This window comes from Saccoglossus kowalevskii, chromosome 7 (genome assembly GCF_978046115.1).
Source record: "Saccoglossus kowalevskii chromosome 7, keSacKowa6.1, whole genome shotgun sequence".
Classification (NCBI taxonomy): domain Eukaryota; kingdom Metazoa; phylum Hemichordata; class Enteropneusta; family Harrimaniidae; genus Saccoglossus; species Saccoglossus kowalevskii.
The window spans coordinates 18,781,254-18,800,660 of NC_140647.1; the positions used below are offsets into that span (position 1 = coordinate 18,781,254).

Consider the following 19,407-nt stretch of genomic DNA (forward strand, 5'->3'; position numbering starts at 1 on the left):
TATATATGGTTCTCATATAAACAAAGATGGCGACCCCGCCCTTTAATAAATCTGAGAAATGAAGCATCATGTGTCTATCAAATTTAGAATGACATCATATATTAGCCGTGCACATCCCCGCCGTTTCCATAGTTACGCTAACCATATAATAATTATATATACTTTTGCTTGCTTATCTTTGTATTCTATTCTATTCTATTCTATTCTAAATATTTACATACGAACCAACATTTCTTGATTATTATTTAGAAAAAACAAAGTTATACAGAAACTAGTAAATAAAAGAGCAGTACGTACTCGTAAAGTAACTGACGTCATAAGTCCAACTGCAATTTGTCTAACGTAAGATACACAAAACAAATTCGTAATGACCTTCAACATATTGCTTAGAATTAGTACAATTTTACAATATCACAAAGTGTGTTGAAACCTCCCTCGTCCTGTTGATATTAAAGCGGGGGAGTCGTCACCTGCGCATGCGTAAGATGGCCATAGCGTGTCATTGTTTACAAACAAACGTCTACCCATGAGCCTTTGCGTTTTTAGCGTGTGTTGTTATCGTCGCTTGGGACTCAATTCCTGCGCGTGCGCAGGTGACGACCCTCCCGCTTTAACTCTCACAGGGCTGATAAAAGACGATAGGGTCACAATGAACAGGGAGGTCGTGACAAATTTGAGGTTTGTCAAAAAAATACAGCCAAAAGGTATGCAATTTTTTTGGTAACCTAGTCTAATATATCACTGGCAACGAAATACAATTGAGCATACAATACACGTCATAGTGTTGCTATAGTATATCTCTATATAGAAGTGATTTGCATAAATACTATTGAATTTTACTTTGGCATACACACGTCATGCTAATACAGGTGAGGCGATCTACAAATAAGGACTGTACTTTTCATCACACTCGAACACTGGATTCAGCCGAAGCTTCATGAGTTTATCTCTACGATGGTCAGTCAGAGTCCTGAGGTATCCAGACGACCCAATGACTCCATGTACGCGTCCATCGGCACCTTTCACAGCCTGGCCCATGAATATATATGACTCTCCATCTAAAAAAAAGTAGTGCCAAATCGTAATATTAGTTTCATTCGATCACACAAACGGATTTTTATGTGTGGTTTAATGGGGGTCACGGAAAGTGTAAATGTTACTGCGTTACTCTCTGTAAATAGAAAAAAATCATACTGAATTATTTACGTTGATCCTATATTGCCAATTTACTTGTTGGTACATTATAAGTGCGAACATTAATTCACCGAATCGGTGTTCAAACATATTACCAAACATGGGTAGAACTAACAAATGTATCAACGAAAATTAAATTGATACTATGAGGGAATTAAATATTATAATAACGACCCTTTTCCGAACATAAATGGATTAGCTTGGACGATGTTTATCATGTTTGCATGGAAGCGAGAATAATACATGTTATTGACAAAAATAATGACAAAAGGTGAAAATGAACATGAAATACATGTTTCCAGTCTACTTTACTGGTTTCAACTTCACCGGCGTGTATCTCTTATGTATTTATCATCTCACCTGATCTGACCGCGGGACAGAGGCAATCACGCCCAGCCTCAGTTCGCAGGTACATCTCAATGACCTGATCCGACACTGGCATCTCAAGACCGGTGTTCTTATATCTACCGTCGATGGCGATAGTAACTTTTACACTTGTGTCATCGACGCTTCGTAACTGTGTTACTTTACCAGATATAGCTATGAACAGCAACAGATTATAAAATAAATATTAAAAAAATACAATACAGTATCACAATGTAAAGTAAAACATGATGTCATTTGGCGGCAAGGAGATATAACGGTATCCATTTCAACCGACGGATGGTGGTGGTGGTGGTGACGACGGAAAAGCTTGAGAAAGCTCTGTAGTATATTTTTTGAGGAAATTAAATTGTATTTCGATGAGCGCCATATCCTTCCCTTGAAAATTAGTAATTTGGCTATCTGCTATAGCTACGACAATTTAAAGGGCGGTGGTCGTCGCGCCGCGTCGTGTTCGATACCGGACTCATAGCGAAGTATACAACACGTGTAAAATACATTGTTTGTTTACATGAAATTCGAGTACGCGCTGCGCGACGACCACCGCCCTTTAACTAAATATTGACGGAGTAGAAGTTGGATAATAGTTGTTGACGTCGGCGCAACATCCGGTTTAAAAATTATGGGTGTATAAAATTTCGCTAGCAAATTATATTCACATTCATTTAATTGTGAATTGTAAAACAAGCGGGAGAAATAATCTCTAGAATAACGCACAAATCGATCGAACACTATACAACTTACCGAAGTCTTTCCTACAAAAACTGTCGTGTAAGCTGGTTTCCGGCTCGCAGTCATCGCATTCACGTGGCCCGGTATACTCACTGACAGGCAAGACAGCTTTGTCATTAACAGACGTCAGTTGAATGGATCCTATGGCTGGTTTTTTAATTTCAACAATCTCCGGTATGGGGTATTCTTGTTTTGGTGATTCATCGTTGATAATCATGTCTAGTATGTTTGTATCTGGGTTAGATTCATGGCTTGTTACTGTCAAGTAATACCCCAAAAAACAAACATATTATTATATATAAACCTTATGGTTGTATAAGAAATGAACAAGAAAGTTTTTGAGCGCGTGTCACAGGAGCTCACAAAACCGAGCAATATAATGTCAGAGAGTTTCACGTCACAAGTTCTCTATCGATATTACCAAAGCTGGCTGATCTAATCAACTTTTTATCAATCAGATTTGTTTACAGCTTGTGTTTACCTTCATTTCCTTGACATGCATCAGTGCAGCTTTCTTGGTCATCAAAGTTGTTTTCATTTCCAAGACAGCCACCATAAACAAATGAAACGCATTCTTTTTTAGTCGCATCCCATCCCCATCTTCGGAAATAGCCGCGGCACGGTCCAGTTTCTAACGGATGCTGACATCGGTTTTCGGGCATCACTGAAAAATATGAAAAACATATATCATCATGAACAAAATTTTGCGTGCATTTTATAAAAAAATTATCATTCTTGTTGATCTTGTATGGCAAAATATATTAAAAATATATTGAGAATAATATAATAATAATAATGATAATAATGATGATGATAATAATAATAAAAATAATAATAATAATAATAATAATAATAATAATAATAATAATAATAATAATAATAATAATAATAATAATAATAATAATAATAATAATAATAATAATAATAATAATAATAATAATAATACAAAGATCCTAAAAGTTGTTTTCCGTTTGAAAATTCTTAAATCCACGACGTCATGATGTTGTCACAGAAAAGCTAAAAAACGCGACTTCTGGAAAGATGTACCGACATCGCGTCACTGTCGGAATACGCTGATGTGTATGCTTGTTCTACTTACACGGGCACGCTGCACGACATTGCTCATACGATGAAAAACGATTATTGTTGCCATCACAACCGCCATAGACAAATACTTCGCACATTTTTGTTTCCTGGTTGTAGTACCATGTAGCCTGGTAATGGTGACATGTCCCCTTCTCTAAAGGTTCGTAGCACACGGCGTTCAAAGCGGGGGTGTCTGGTTCAGTCGTTACTTCAGATTCATCCGGGCGTTCTAGAGGTAAACAACGAAACATTAGAAGGATAAACGTGCATGTTTATAATTGTTTACTATAGTTGACTTTTCAAAATTAAAATGAATATTAAATATAAAAATTAATTATTTCAAACCCCACGGGATAGAGGAGTGTGAGTATACCACTCATGTGGTCGGTGTATGAGGAGTGTTATAAACTGTCTTCCAACAAATAAAACGATATCAAATATTTCTTACCTATAACTTTGAGGGCGTACACTGCCGCTAAGCTACCGACAGTATTTACTGCCATACATACGTAGTTACCGGTGTATTCTTTGACTGCACTTGGGAAGTGTAAAACACCTTTCTCGGAAACTGATAACAAATTAAAGCACACAGATTTTAAAATACACAATAATGATAATGATAATATCACAGACATAAAAGTATGAATTTAACCAGTATTAACCAGTCCCGAATCTAAAGTCACGCGATGTATGTACCAAATAACATATCAATAATTAACAAATCATGAACATTTGACTACGTACCGAATATCTCGCCATATGTCTGACCGGGGAACATAGGTTTGTCATCTTTCTGCCAGAACTTGGACGGAGCCGGATTTCCGATGACGTCACACTCAATATTCGCCGGGTCACCAACAAAGGCGATCACTTCACCAGGCTGAGTAACCAGTGATGGCGCTCCTAAGGTAACACACAATCAATACAAACAATATTAACACAGATGGATAGGAAAAGGGTGTCCTTAAATGCGTTAAGGTCATTATAATGAGTCGTGTAGAATTATTCTTTTTTTAATCGCATTTTATTTCCAGAATGATTTTTGAAGGAATATGCATTTATAATAATACTATAATACTAGTAATACGATTCTGTTCAGTATCTTGGCCACCGGCCTTGTAGACCTTATAGAGAATAAAGTGATTTTGAACACTAAAAGATGTTTTATTTAAGTTCAACACAAGAAAAATAGGCACAAACAATCAGAAATAATAATTTGAGAAAATAAAATACATTTCGTTGAGAAATTCAAATAAAGTGCTACGTTTTTGCTGATACATCTGTTTTCATCAGATCTATTAAGTTAGTTTCAGTTGGATGCGTGAAATAGTACACAAAAAATTATTTTAATCTCAGTTTTTCATAAACCGTGTAATTATGTGCGGACACACTATACACGACAGTTGATCTCTGCAAATGTTTCATCTTCTACCTGTTTTCAAATTTTAAACATACTTAGCACAGAAATTAATTTTGAGCTTTTTAATTTGCGTACGTAACTGCTAATACTTGTCTCAAATTATCTGTAACAATCTGGTGTATGATTTAAATTTTGCTGACCAGGTTTGTAAGTCAATATCTCGGGAATTTTTTTAAAAAGATTTACAAATACTCATTCCATTTCTTCAATTTCCAAAAAAAATATAAAAATACTAGATCTTGGCAGATGTCGCCCAGCAAGTCTGATTTTATTCAGATTAGTCATTAGAATGTATATCTATTTTGTGCTGTCAATATTTAACGATGCGCATGAATACTATTTGGAATTTATGGTGAACCGTCCAAGTTCCTTCTTTAGGTAGAAGCCTACTCGTAATTTTTGACAAAATTGGTCATAAATTGCATGACAATGTCCATTGGTTTATTATGTACAATCATGAAGCTAATTTTTAGAAAATTTCCATAGAACACAATGTTAAAGAAAAATTGCATTTGTTTACACTTTTTAAAACCCAGATTTTTGAAATAATTCAGGACAATAAAAAGCACTCCATCACTAACAATATATGCTTTTTTCAGCTAATGTCACCAGGTTAGATTTTATATCATTGCCATAGGAACCTATGGTAAAAGCATTATGTTACTGCCAAAATGACGAATTTCCACTTAAATACAATCATAAATTTCTCGAAAAAAGAGCTGGTGACCCCAACTTTTTTTAAGTCAATATTCTTATATTGCTTTGGAGTACAATGTATTGTAAAATGAATAAATTCTGGGTATTTTCATTTATGAGTAGGCGTCTACCTTAATTGCGTCATAGGAGGTGTAGTCACCTCGCAACCATATGCATACAGTAATATCGGTAGAATGTTGGTATGAACAGTTGTAAAAACACATCAATTGGCATATAGTGTAATGAATGAAATATAAATTTTAAAATATTTACTAGTTTTGTTAGAAATCAGTTTTTGAACTTTTGAGCCATAAAATGTATTCCTACGTCATTTATGAAAAACGAAAAGTAAAAAAGGAATGACAGACTAGACTCCTGTCGTAGACCCGAGCTTTAACGGAAGACATATTGTACACTACGTGGAGCCTTAGATATAGTTGTAAACATTTTGTTTTCAGTTTTCCTCGCAGCGGTTTTTATGCAACATTGTTTATTAGTTAGCCCATTGTTCCCCAAATAGTCCACCCCCATAGCTGTTTGGTATGATGTAACATCTGTTAAAAGAAGTTGGGGACCTAATGATTGCATTTTTTGCAAATGTCAACCAAGGCCTGGGGCTGTAAAGTACGTTTCATCATACGAGCTTACATACAGTGGGTATATATGCATAAAGTCGTGTCAGATGTTTGTACGGTATGTCTCCTTTAATATGACTGCTGGAAGGGACTGATTTGGGTGTGGCTGGCGGGTAGTCACGTGTATAGCACAGTTACACGCAAGAAATGTGCCATGTTAAGGTGGTTCGCTATAAATAAAATAAATAACTGGATTTCCTTGCCATTTACACCGTGGTTTAAATGTGTGTTGCTCACAAATCCGAGATAAAAGAAGTATGGTAATCCAAACTACTTTTGCAAAAAACACATGTCAAATATCCATGAAAATGATGGGCCATTTATCATTGGTTCCTATGGTAACAACTTTTCACCATATCTCAAAATTTCATTTGATTTCGTTTATATGTATAGTTATAGGATGGTTGTCAAGAATTAATAGGACATGAAATTAATTCTTTAACGTAGCTTCTAAAAATAGTAATTTTCATCTATTTATGCAGTTTTTCTCTGCCCAAATATTTCGAAAATAAATATTGATGACGTGTGTCTAAATAAATCGTTATTTGACACTTTTGAAGAAAACATTTGTCGTCCCTATTTATTGGGTAAAATACCAGCAATTTGTCGTAACACCAATAACAGTTCTAAATTGATTTGGTATTCAATTCGATTACTCTTTTTTTATATTTATATGTATTTCATATTTTTGTTTACTATTTAATCCATACTGTATCGGCGTCTACTGTTAGTATTTTTATTATCACTTGTCACTGTTGGTACTGTTGGAAATTGGCTTCAAACAAAGCCACGTTTTACACGAGATACACTTCACATAACCGACATCGTGGCGCGAACATTTGATTTTGTCACGGGAAAATGAATGAAATATTTCCATATAAATGTACCGTATATTTGGGCAAGGTGTATTCATTAGCATCTTATCGGGAAGGTTGTGTTCACTCGACAGTAAGGACGAGAGTACACTTAGTTTAGGCCAGTGAACACGGGATACGACAGAAACTGTGGTTACGTGGGTCCATGTAGAACCAGGCATTCTTATCGCAAACGAGTAGATGATTGGCTCACCTCTCTCAGCCCTCGTAAAAGTGGCTTTCATGTCAGTATATTCTCTGATCTATGCTTATAAATAAAGTGTTCAGAATTCGGCACGGGATAAAATTATAGTAACGAAATAAAATGGTAAAATAGTAAATATCAAAAATAAAATAAATATCACGTATTATAGGATGTATTTCATATGTCGCATAATTCTTTGTATGTTGAATAAGATAATTGCTGTGAATGTGTTATCTTTATACAGAAAGGAACTATTCTTCATCCGTTTAATGATTAAATATAGATCTGTCAGTGAATGGCATTGTTTGCGGTGTGAAAACATCAACTTCCAAAGAATAAATTTCACTATACCTAATCTAATTAAAATAATATTTTTTCATAGGTTTAAATTTTTGAATTATTTACTGGTAGTAGTTTAAAATTTTAGTAATCGTGAAACCTAACAAGTTGAAATAGCATGTATGTATGTAGTACAAACAAACAAACAAAAAGTTACTACTAAACAAACTACTACAACCTAGTAAAATTGAATAAACTTTTAAGATAAATAAAATAAATTAAAAAAGTATAAAAACAGATTTAAATCAAATTGTACAATGATATACTAAGGACCACGTTTACTTTATAGAATGAAAAAAAAAAACACCGAATAATATATAAATGAACAATGCTTTGCATTACAATTTAATTAAAGTACTGTCTTAAAGATAACAACTGTAATTTATTGTCATAAATTTTCCAAATCAGTATTCCAGTGGTGCTTGCGAGACAAGTGAAAAGCTCACTATAGACTATGCAAGTTGATTGGCTGAACTCCCGAGGATTACAGAATAGATATGTACTAAGTTGAACAGGGGATGATGTGCACCGGGAATTGCATCACCAGACCAATTAATAACCACGCTCGCGCAACAGCGACAAGGAACCGTGTGACACGACACACCACCAATAAGCTATCAGTCCGCCTTGCTAATCAGTGCACGTAGCTAAGGGAATGGAACTCACGCTACGGAATGTCTAGACACCGTCGCACTACACACGTAGAATTCACAATTAAACATATTCATAATGAGGACAGAATCAGTTTTAGTGTCCTCAAACGTCAGTGTGATATTATTGAAAATATATTCACCCATACTTGTCTTAGTCCAATGGACTTATTTAAAAAAAGTTCTATTTGATGTATTTTGGGGCACCAGGTGCTACTACTCTAATACTATAAATACCAATATCACATCGGATGACTGTTCTCGAATACTATCATTTCAACAGAATATCCTAGTCTGCCAGTAACTGATGAAACGCTTCGTAAATTGGAATGGGCACGTAATGTGTACAAACCTTATTCATCACGCCATGCAAACGCTTGTATATTTGAAATGCAGTTTATGTATACGCCTTTTATAAAAGTCACGCCCTCTATAGACAACGCGCTGTTATGACGTCAGCATAACGTAGATGGGTGTAAGAAATGTCATTCAAACGACCACAGTGTTTGTTTGTTTAGTCGTTTGTCATTAAGCCTGGACTGAATCCAGCCAATCAAAATGCCCGTTCCAGTGCTGCCAAGAATGGTCAGGCGAATCGCTACGTAAGCACGTAGACGGCACAGAATTCGGCGTCATCACTGATTGGCTTACTTACTTACATTACCATGGAAACTCGCATGCACAGACCAAAGCCCTTCAGCCCTCCTTATAGGGAGGGTCTGTAGCGTTATTGCTTTGTTATTAAAATGAGTTGTGATTTGTAAACCGTGGTTAACTAAATAAGTGAAAAGTAAAAATATTTGACACCAGCGGGTCAATTTATTGATCACGTTACCTTGGCAGTTTTTACTACTTTAACTAATTGGTTTTCGCGCATCTGTGACGTCATCGGATGACCCAATGAATCCGATGATTACGATGATTTGACAATAGTGCGTTTATATTAATGTATTAGTGAAGACCATGCTAGTTAATACTATCCATCTTATTATGCCGTTACGGTGGGTTTAGCTGAATATTAGACAGGTTTTTGTTTCTCGTGCTCAATAGAAAGATTTGCTAGTGAAAGTTGTCCCACATCCGCGAATGGCTTACGGGTGTACATTTTATAGTTAGAGAAGAAAAAACAACTGATACGGTTGACAAGAATGATTAGCTCCCCGTAATACCTCTTAAACGCAGTTATAACTTCAACGACCCAGGTTAATTGTTATTTAGCTTACCCGGTAGGTTTATAGAGTCAGTTATAAATACTGAAGCATGACATGATGTATGTACAAACATGCGGTCGGCATTTGTTTATACTCTACTTAAATTGTTTCGACATCTCAAATCCTTATCACGTTGTAATTCTCTTCATAATAACTTGTATTTTCGTAAAAAGATCAGTTAGTACAGCACCAGAAAACGGCGTATGCTAATCGTGTATTTTTTAATGATTTTTGACTAAAAATGTTGTTTGTAGACTTTATCTAGGATATTATTATCTTTGCCGAGCTGTTATATTCAGCTTCATAAACAGGACATGTTTTAAATCTCATGGATATACTAACCTGGCGGTATGACATCTTCATAATCGTCATCGCCTTCTTTGTCCTCTGTAGATGTCCCCTGGTTTGTATTATCATCATTCTTCTCGTCCCACCAGAATGAGTCATCTTCAGTGTCGTCTTCTTCATCATCGTCATCTTCGTCGTATCCTGGTAACGGCCACTGTGGGCCAGATGGCGAGTCCGTTGAGAGGGGTGCGTCAGTGGAAAGCGTCTCTGAAAACAATAATACATTATTGCCATGACATGTACATTTTTAATCAACTTCAGGACGCTGTGGTTGTCACATATATCGCTAGTGGAATCATGTATTGTTTTAGATGTACATAAACCATATGGTCAAGTTCCGTGATCAAATCAGATTCCACGATATCTCTAGATTCCGCGGTATAGCCGCATTATGTGACATCCATGCACGTAGATAACTTTTTTGATTCATCTAGATTCCGCGATATAGATAGATTATGCAATATGTTAAATTGCTGGATTCTGCGATATAGCCAGATTCTGTGGCATGCATTCACGTAGTTTCCACGATATATCTAGCTTTTACGATTCATCTATATTTTGCGAAATAATATTTAGATTCTACAATATGTTATTCCGTAATACATATACTAGTAGTTTCCACGATATACCTAGACTCCGTGATATACATAAATTCCGCGATATACGATGTAATCATACAATTTTATACGAGCGTTATACTAGCCCAGATTGAGTACTAGTATATCGGCCAATATTAAGACGAACCTTCTTTTCCGTGATATTTGTAGTACGGAAGGATACTGGCCTAGGATGTCACTGAATTCCTACGATGAATACTAGTAATTAGGTTGTCGTAAAAGTGTGAACATATCGCAAAACACGATTACATATCGTCGAGAAAACTATGTTGGTTGTTCACATTCAAATAATTATACTATATCGCTAACAGACAATACGATTGATCATCAAGGAATGGAAGAATGGTACATCTTTTACAGGGCGCAGCGTATTCCTGTTTGCTATATTCTCTGAACAAAATAAAATCGTATACGGAATTTTACGTATGCTCATATCAAAAATGTTCTATAAAAACAGAGTAAGTGTTTGAGTCGTAAAATGATTTCACAGTCACAATGATTTTGTTGTGATAATTTCAAGACGGAAGTATCTTGGTAATAGCTCCATGGTGATTCAGTACTACATTTAATACGTGACACACACACACCGAGACGTGCAGGGAATAATGGATCTTGTTATTATACACCCATGGCTTAATGTTACCATGGTTTTAGATCAGTCAGGAACGAGAGGGCGTTAAAGGGTCACATTCATGACATTATTCATTTTATGTGCAGTGAAAGAACATTACTCTGGCACCGGCGTTTGTGATATACGATATTCACATCCTGCAAATTATTCCCTAACTTACGTTTTGTTTACATTACACATACCGGGACAGAGTGAAGACTGTTGGTTAGGGGCACACCTCTACAGTGACGTCATTGTCACATCGGATATGCGTGTAGGAGTAATAATAGTTTTAGTCAGTGGGATTGCAATCCAACACAAAACCTGTCACTTCTGTTATTCGGGAAAAATTTCAATAAATAAATAAAAGTAAAACACTGAATACACGAGTTTACGTAATTTATGTCGAGGCGAATCACCGTGCCGCTCCTCGCACGTATTCACTCACCACGTGCCGCGTATATTCTAAATATGAAAACTAATCTGTCGTGAAAATTGAGTGAGTTAAAGGGCGGCAGTCGTCGTGATGCGTCCTGTTCCATATGGGACTCATAGCGATGTATACAACGCGTGTAAAATACATTGTTTATTTACATGAAATTCGAACACGCGCTGCGCGACGACCACCGCGCTTTAAGCCAAATAAACAAAAGTACACCTTACGTGTCATTGACTCACCTTCGTTGCAGGGAACGACATCGACACTGATAGCCAACTCACAGGCATGTGCGTCCAAATAGCACTTATTGGAGTAGGTATTACCGTCCGATCCACATACAGGCTCCGATACATCCGGGCAGTGTGTGTTACATAGACATACAGCGTGAGTGAGAAGGGAAACACAAGCCTGTCCCTGGCGTGGACATTGATACCCAACACATGGGTCTGTAAGGAACAAATAAACGAACAAAGAACAGTGGTTATGTTTAGTTGTTTATGTTCCTATAGCAAAACTCGACATGTAAAAAATAATGTTGAAAATGGTCGAGATTGAAAAATTATAATCATCACAAAACGATAATCTGGATGCTGTAAAATATTACATTTTGTCAGTTTTTATTGGCATTTTTGTAATATCGTGGTTAGATTTGCACTATGACGACGTAAGCATCGTATGTATGTAAACAAAATGCAGCCAGTCGGCAATATTTGATAGAATCACAAAGGAATGATGACATCACATGATGTCAATGTGATATTACGAACGAAATCGACCACTGTATATGTCTGAGTAGTGGCTCCGGAGGGATAATGGCATAATTTGAAATTCAAACCAAATCGTACTAATGTTTGAATATTTAAGTACGAGCGCTAGATATGAGACTGCATACACACATGGAATCATATTCCGAAAATTAATGCAATTATATGGACACGACTATTACTCCTATGAGATAAAGAATCTATCTTATAATCTCGGAATCAATTCTACTCTGTGTAGAAAACTGGCGCCATGCACTGAAATTGATGGATGCTACAACACGAACAACGTGCCTTTACCGACCGAGATTTCATCTAAATGCAATCCAGGGCATTATGTACAAAAAAAACAAAAAAAAAAACAGAATTAATAAAATTGGCATATACAATGAAATAATCTTTAAAATGCTTTAATAGTTTTAAACAGGCAGTTTAAATGGATATAAAAAATGCAAAAGGAACGTGAATGTGCATACAAATGAACTTTGAAAAGAATGTAAGTAGAATAAAATCCTGAATTGTGTTTTACCCATGAAATAACATGCTTTGGGATGAGTAATACGAGCCACGCCCATAACGATCACATATGACGTATTTCGCGGCCGCGGCGCGCAATTGGTGTTGGGGCAGCGCGCAATTACGCGTAATTTATTCGGCGTGACATCATGTGACATCATGTTAACAACTTTTCATACCTGATTGTGGTGGTATACAGCTTGTACCGCCACATCCGTTTAGACAACACTTTCGGTTATCTTCACAGTCGCTGTCGTATACACACATGTTGGAACATTGCCCAATGGATTCTGGTAATATCATAGGACAATGACCTTCCTTCCTACCAATAGCACGACTGTCATCCAACACTGTGAAGAGAAACAAATAGGTTCGTTTAAAGCGGGAGGGTCGTCACCTGCGCACGCGCGGGAATTGAGTCCCAAGCGACGATAACAACTCACGCTAAAAACGCAAAGGCTCATGGGTAGACGTTTGTTTGTAGACAATGACACGCTATGGCCGTATGACGCATGCGCAGCTGACTCTCCCGCTTTAATATTGCCTGATGATGACTCAAACCTGGCCAGATTATCATCCGCGCACGTCGTCGCTGCTTTTTATCATTTGCAATTACTCAGTCACTTTATTTCACAATTTTATGAAAGAAAATATCCTCAAAACTGTCGTGTTACATAATATACTGATTCTCACATTACATGTAGATATATTCTAATGTATACCTGATATTTCCATTGCCTACCCCTATCCCAAAGGTGCCATAGTAGAGAGGGCACTCAAGTACGCGGACATGATCGTGAAGCACAATTCGCCGAGCGTCAAGAAAAACAATATTTTCTGGTAATAAAATCACGCACTCAAATGAAAAAAGACGCGATGCATTATGGGTAATGCAAAATGGCTGCATTGCAGGCAAATCACGCAGGGATGTATTGTGAGTAAGTACAACTGCTTATGTTTTATAAATCAGAGGATGCAAGTAAATTGTATCAAAAAAAGTCAAGCAAGATGCCTAGTATGTATTCAGAAAGTATTATATATCACTTTGAATAGTTTTATCAAAAACTGATTCCAGTGTCGGTGTTCAGAACCATGATGATATGCATTGCATGACATTTTAGTATATACAATACGTACACTGATCTTCTTTAGACAATTACATTTCATATTAGAATGCTGTGTAATATGTTAGGTTCGTATATTTATTTTAATTTTGTTTCTGTTTTTTGCAATTATTTTTTTTTTTATAATTGCGTAAAAAAGAAAATACATATTGTGAACATTGAAACTAGAATAATTGGTTAAAATTGTTAATAACAACATTGTCCGATTACATGCTAGACATAATACGGAGTACTTTGGTAGTCAAACTTATTTTGTAAATCACAAGCAGTAGAAATAGCTACGTGACTTAGAAGCAGCCATTTTAAATTTCCATGTTTTTTTTTTCTCGACCATAATGTTTGTGTCTCATAGTCCCCGAAAAAAGTGTTTGTTTCTTGACGCCCCTGCGCAGTTTGCTCAATGATTATGTTCGCGTGTTTGAGTATCCTCCCTATAGCACCCCAGCATCCGGGATCTTCGTTCAAGATTTTAATCAAGGGAATACGATTCGCGGGCATACCGTAGGTATAAATGAACTAGCTTGTCACGTTTACTTTTACTGTTTAACTATCTTATAAAATAGAATACTGGGATTTTTTTCAGGGATATCGCTTGATTTGTAGTTGCGCTTGCCGAGAGTTTTGCCAGTATGTCTGGTCCGTGAGCATTGAGACAACCGATCTTCATGTGCGCAATACATCTCTATCTTTCGTCACTGTGTACCGATGTGTTCGAGTGTGTTACGTATGCAGTGTCACGGTGTTTTGACAGTAAATCTGTAATCTGTAATAATATGTATAATGCATGTGTTGAAAGACAATGTTGTTGAAATAAACCTGAAATCAAACTAGTTGCAGCTCTGTTCAGTGTTTTGGTGCGAACTTAAGTTGCGTTTACTACACGGCAGCACCCTGGGGCATCGAACAGGCGCCAGGATGATGTTTTCAAAAACAGTTAAACATCGTCAAACCGAACCTGATGAATTTATAGATTGATAAAACCATGCTAACAGCAAGCCGCCATGATTGTAGAGTGGAGGTGGTGGGCAGTGTACCCGAAGAGCTCATTTACAATGAGTGTATGTCCACCACTGTTGGGATGAACATGCGTATAATATGATTCTGTTTTTATACGAATCTAAGTTCCCAATTGTTTCAGTCTACAAACAGTAACACATTGTTTTAGCCCATCTGTGATTGTGCCCGCATGCGAATATTCTGTAAATAAACAAGGCACGGCGTTGCTATGCGTAGTCACATCCCAAACAGACAAATATCTAATTTTGACCCGTGTCGCGTCGACCCTGGAAGGTGGTAGGACTAGGACTACTTTCTTCCATACGTCAGCCATATGCCCATACTTATTCGTTCTGTTTGGTGGCCAGTCTGTCATATGAATCATGGGCTGCTATTGCGACATTGTGTAATGTAATGTTATATATATGCGATGATGTATTGAGCTATTATCTCGTGAGACGGTTGTCTCGGTGAATGATTCGAAGTACATGTATATAAAAACACTCGTCCATAAATCACCGACCACGTGACATGTATCCAAATTGCACCTTTCGTTGCTATTGACAACACGGATGATGTTTGGAGTTGACCAATGCCTTCTTTTACTTAGTTTTGAGATGTATTATTTTCCAGAATGATAATATTGCTGTATTATCTTCGCGGTTGCTCTAACAACATCTATTTTGGGGATGATCGATAACTTTGTGTTTTTTTTTATGCATGTTTACAAAAAAATCCCGACATATTGCATTTTTTTCATAAAAAAGAAAATTCATGAAATAAAACGCTTGCTTTGGCAGCGAATATAACATTATTCGTTCAACGAGAAACTTTAAAACGCCAATACGCATGCGCCAGATTTACTTATACGTACAGATAATACTTATCCCAATATTGAAAAACTAATGTCTCTTCTCTCAACATCCCAACCTTGTAGTATTCGTCGTTTAGCTATATACTTGTTACAAGCATTCAAAAGAGGAGATAATTATGAGACAAGGTAAATGTAATATTTTAGTGATTTATTCATTCTTTACATGTAAATTGAATCATCAATATTTTTTTTACTGTTTTTGTGGTGTTGTAATTAATAGTTTGTGTTTCTTTTTCTCTGTATAACACCTCAACCTATGTATTTTCAAATATTGTACGATGGGTCGCGGCCCAGTACTGAATAAAGATTGATTGATTGATTGATTGATAATAAAACATGGCATATTCAGTATTGCATCGAAAGAATATGCTTTGTTAGCAGTATTTTATTTTACTATTATCATACCTTAAAGATACAATATGAGAGAAAACATGTATTTTTAATATGTTTTAGGTATTCCATAATGTAGATCAAATCGAATTATGATTTATCATATAGTAAAAATGTTGTAGGAGACACAATAATATGCGTTAGATAAAAACAGCTAATATCGCACTCATATAATCCAGTGTGTCTATCAACATGCAATATGAAAAATAGCATCGAGACATTCTCTTATTTATTCATTACCACAGCGTATAGAGTTTGCATTGCCGTCTATTTGAACATGGTAAAAACATATTGAATTGCCAATCGACAGGGATAATATTCTCAGCTACAGCTTTTAACATTACCATATTACTCCATTTGACGTGAAATGTATGATAAACTGTCCGTGTCACGTATAAACCGGTCGAGAGGCTCCAGACGATCTGATTTACCGATAAGTGAAAGGTCGAAATAACGAAAAATAACGTGATATAACCCAGCATCATAAGAGATTTTCTCATCAGAGACCATAAAAACACCCCCCGAGACTTGAGAGTAATCTGCTTACTGAATCGTGAACTGCGGAACACCATGATCGAATTTTCAGTTCGTTAAAACGGTTTTCGTTCGATTATCTAGCAAAATCAATGGACCGGGGAACCGCCGGCCATTAACACCAAGCATGACTTAGTATCCATGACGACGGAAACCGAAATACTTATATCTGTATTCGAGATAAACAAGATATTCGTCGATTTATTGGGGACAAGTGGGAACAGTACATCTGCACAACTATAAAGATCAATGTCGTAGAGAACATTTTATTTTAAGGGTAAAATAATAAAAACTGCAATTTTAGGAGACAGAGCCACCTGGTAAAAGGTGTTTCATTATACTAGAGAAATGAATCCACACGACGTAACTAGGAGAACGCACTCACAAATTCGTGAAACACTACGTGATCAATTCACACGCCACGTAAATGGCGCTGTCGACAGAGTACGCCGATGCGCATATAAACATTATATGAATAATGCGAAAAATGCTATAATCAGCGCAGATGCTCCAATATGAGTATGAATTACATAGTTCTGTACACAATACGCAGTATATAGATACCGTGACGATTGACAAGTTCACGTCCATGTTTAGCTTTTATTGTCGATTTCGTAAAATGAATGATACAACTGGAAAACAACACGTAGCGTGACATACATCTTTATATGTATAGCATTGCCGAGTGTTTAATATTCTGTCTGTGTTTCAAGCTGACTGTGCATGTCGCAGCTGACACCCGGGGGATTATTGAACTGGCAATATTAGGAGATTGAACTGTGACGTGACACTTCTAAATTCACTGTCAATAATAATACGAATATAGATTGATATACTCATAATATACAATCACAATATATGTGCGTAATAATTAGAACGACTTTTCAATTTGAAAATTTAATAATACGTCTTGAGACGGATAATTATACAATCCCACAATGCATCACTGGGTATGTTCATCAATATCGGGAATTGGATGGGAATTTCGGGATTTTCTGTTTAAAGCGGCAAATTTATAGCAAAATTACAGTTCAGTTCAACAAATCTTTAATTTATAACAGCGTTGTAACATGCCCACAGCTGTTAGGATTTTAGCGGCAGGCACGTAGCCTCGATTCGGTTCCACACAAGGTGTACTTAATCCCTTACGGTTTGTAAGCACTTTATTTCCTGCTTGTGAGGTCAAGGGGGTACTAAAAGGTAGCGCATGCATGTCCAGCGAACGATATTACGAATACATCATTAAATCTAGTAGATTTGTGATTTTATGGAATATAATTCCCACAGGATTTCTGGATTTATATCTTCTAAAGAATCATTTATAATATAATGTAGGTGTAAGACATCCATGCATTTTTACCGCGTAATGTTTCTTTTTTTTTAAAAAGACGGTTTATTAAATGGAAATGTGTATCTCGATTCAATTTATTTTCCATTTCCTGTTCAAATCCGAGGTGACTAATAAACGGTGAATGGCATAACAAACAGTGGAATGTTGTCATGAAAGTATGGTCTTTTTTAAGCAAACACGGCTGAAAGAAATGTATTCTAGGTTTATTTTGCGTCCATACCCTCACATATAAGCTACTATTTCCTTTACAATATATTGCGAAACATGTCTTTTTAGCTAGCATGTTATTTTAGCTAATTTAGCTAATCTGTAATTTCGATAATTCAAGATGTCGCTAATTTAAAATAAAATATATTCTCACAATGAAAATGTTGGACACTTTAGCTAAATTACCGGTAAGATTCAGTTAATTCATGTATGGAGTCAAATTCGCTAAAATGGCATGTAGCTATTTAAACATGTTTTACAGTAGTTTGTTTTTAATTAACTGTAGGTATTTTAACATCGATCATGCATATTACTGAAATATTGAACGACTCTTGGCAAACATGTCGGGGAAGTGATCTGTGTGACAATTGTTGTTTACAAGAGGACTGCGGGGACAGCTGATACACGGAATTATTGTCAGTGTCGCTTACGTTCCACACTCGCGTGCAATTGAAATGTGGTAAAGCAATTATGAAAAACACGTGACAGTAAATTAAGTTAGGCAATCGAAGCGAAGTCGAACACTGTGTAAGCTTGGTGCGATGTAACGTTAATTGGTATGCGACGTAACACTATGAAATGTACACGTTAATTCATTTCATCGGGAAAGTCATCATGTTTTATAAGATCAGAATAAATTTGATTACGAATGAGTATTTATTCTCCGTTCACGTCTTACGATTGGCATTGAGAATTCGATTGATAGACTAACCTAATATTTACAAAGTGATTGACTGGGATGGCACTGTACACGCGACGAATTATTATTTATTATTTGTTTCATCTCCCCCGGGAGATGGTACGCGATATTAAAATTACTATATTATAAATCAAAATATCCCACAAATTTTGTATGTACTATTTTTATATCAATGTAGTATGATTTGACAACATAAAATAAGTGTTCACTTACCAGGGACGGAGTATCCATAGTGGAATAAAAAGACGACACAGAATATATCTGCTATACGCAGCATTGTGTTTTGTAATATTCGTCGGGGTCCTTGAAACTGTCCGCTTAGTGTGGAGCGCGTCTTTCTCTGCACTAATCTGCCGACTGACTGTCTGTCTGTATATACGCTGGTTTCTTAAACTCCTCTCAGTGATTGTGAATAAAGCGGAAATCCTTGTGGACGGGAAGATGCTATGATTCCGAGAAGTTGATTGTTCATAGGCGTGTCGTGATGTACATGCGCACTGAGTGGTAGGTGACGTCACACGGCTGGCACATTCA

At 36.3% G+C, this 19,407-nt stretch overlaps 1 protein-coding gene across 1 annotated transcript; it reads right to left on the reverse strand.

Moving 5' to 3' along the window:
- Window positions 1-369: 369 nt before the first annotated feature.
- LOC100378308 (WAP, Kazal, immunoglobulin, Kunitz and NTR domain-containing protein 1-like) lies at window positions 370-19,359 on the reverse strand. The gene is made up of 11 exons (XM_002732658.4): window positions 19,087-19,359; window positions 12,877-13,047; window positions 11,660-11,866; window positions 9,749-9,961; window positions 4,141-4,299; window positions 3,845-3,964; window positions 3,410-3,625; window positions 2,792-2,974; window positions 2,323-2,568; window positions 1,555-1,734; window positions 370-1,058 (listed from the first exon to the last, which is right to left on the reverse strand). Exons 1-11 carry the CDS (start codon window positions 19,148-19,150, stop codon window positions 880-882), a joined length of 1,938 nt encoding a protein of 645 aa, XP_002732704.1. The 5' UTR covers window positions 19,151-19,359; the 3' UTR covers window positions 370-879.
- Between the last annotated feature and the right edge of the window lie 48 nt (window positions 19,360-19,407).

What these genes read in the sequence shown, in the direction of transcription:
- LOC100378308 (XM_002732658.4), bottom strand. Translation starts at nt 19,150, where the DNA reads ATGCTGCGTATAGCAGATATATTCTGTGTCGTCTTTTTATTCCACTAT. An exon ending in TGAAGATGTCATACCGCCAG is followed by an intron (nt 4,300 to 9,748) that starts GTTAGTATATCC and finishes GTGTTACCTTAG; the next exon opens with GAGCGCCATCACTGGTTACT. An exon ending in GACATATGGCGAGATATTCG is followed by an intron (nt 3,965 to 4,140) that starts GTACGTAGTCAA and finishes ATTTGTTATCAG; the next exon opens with TTTCCGAGAAAGGTGTTTTA.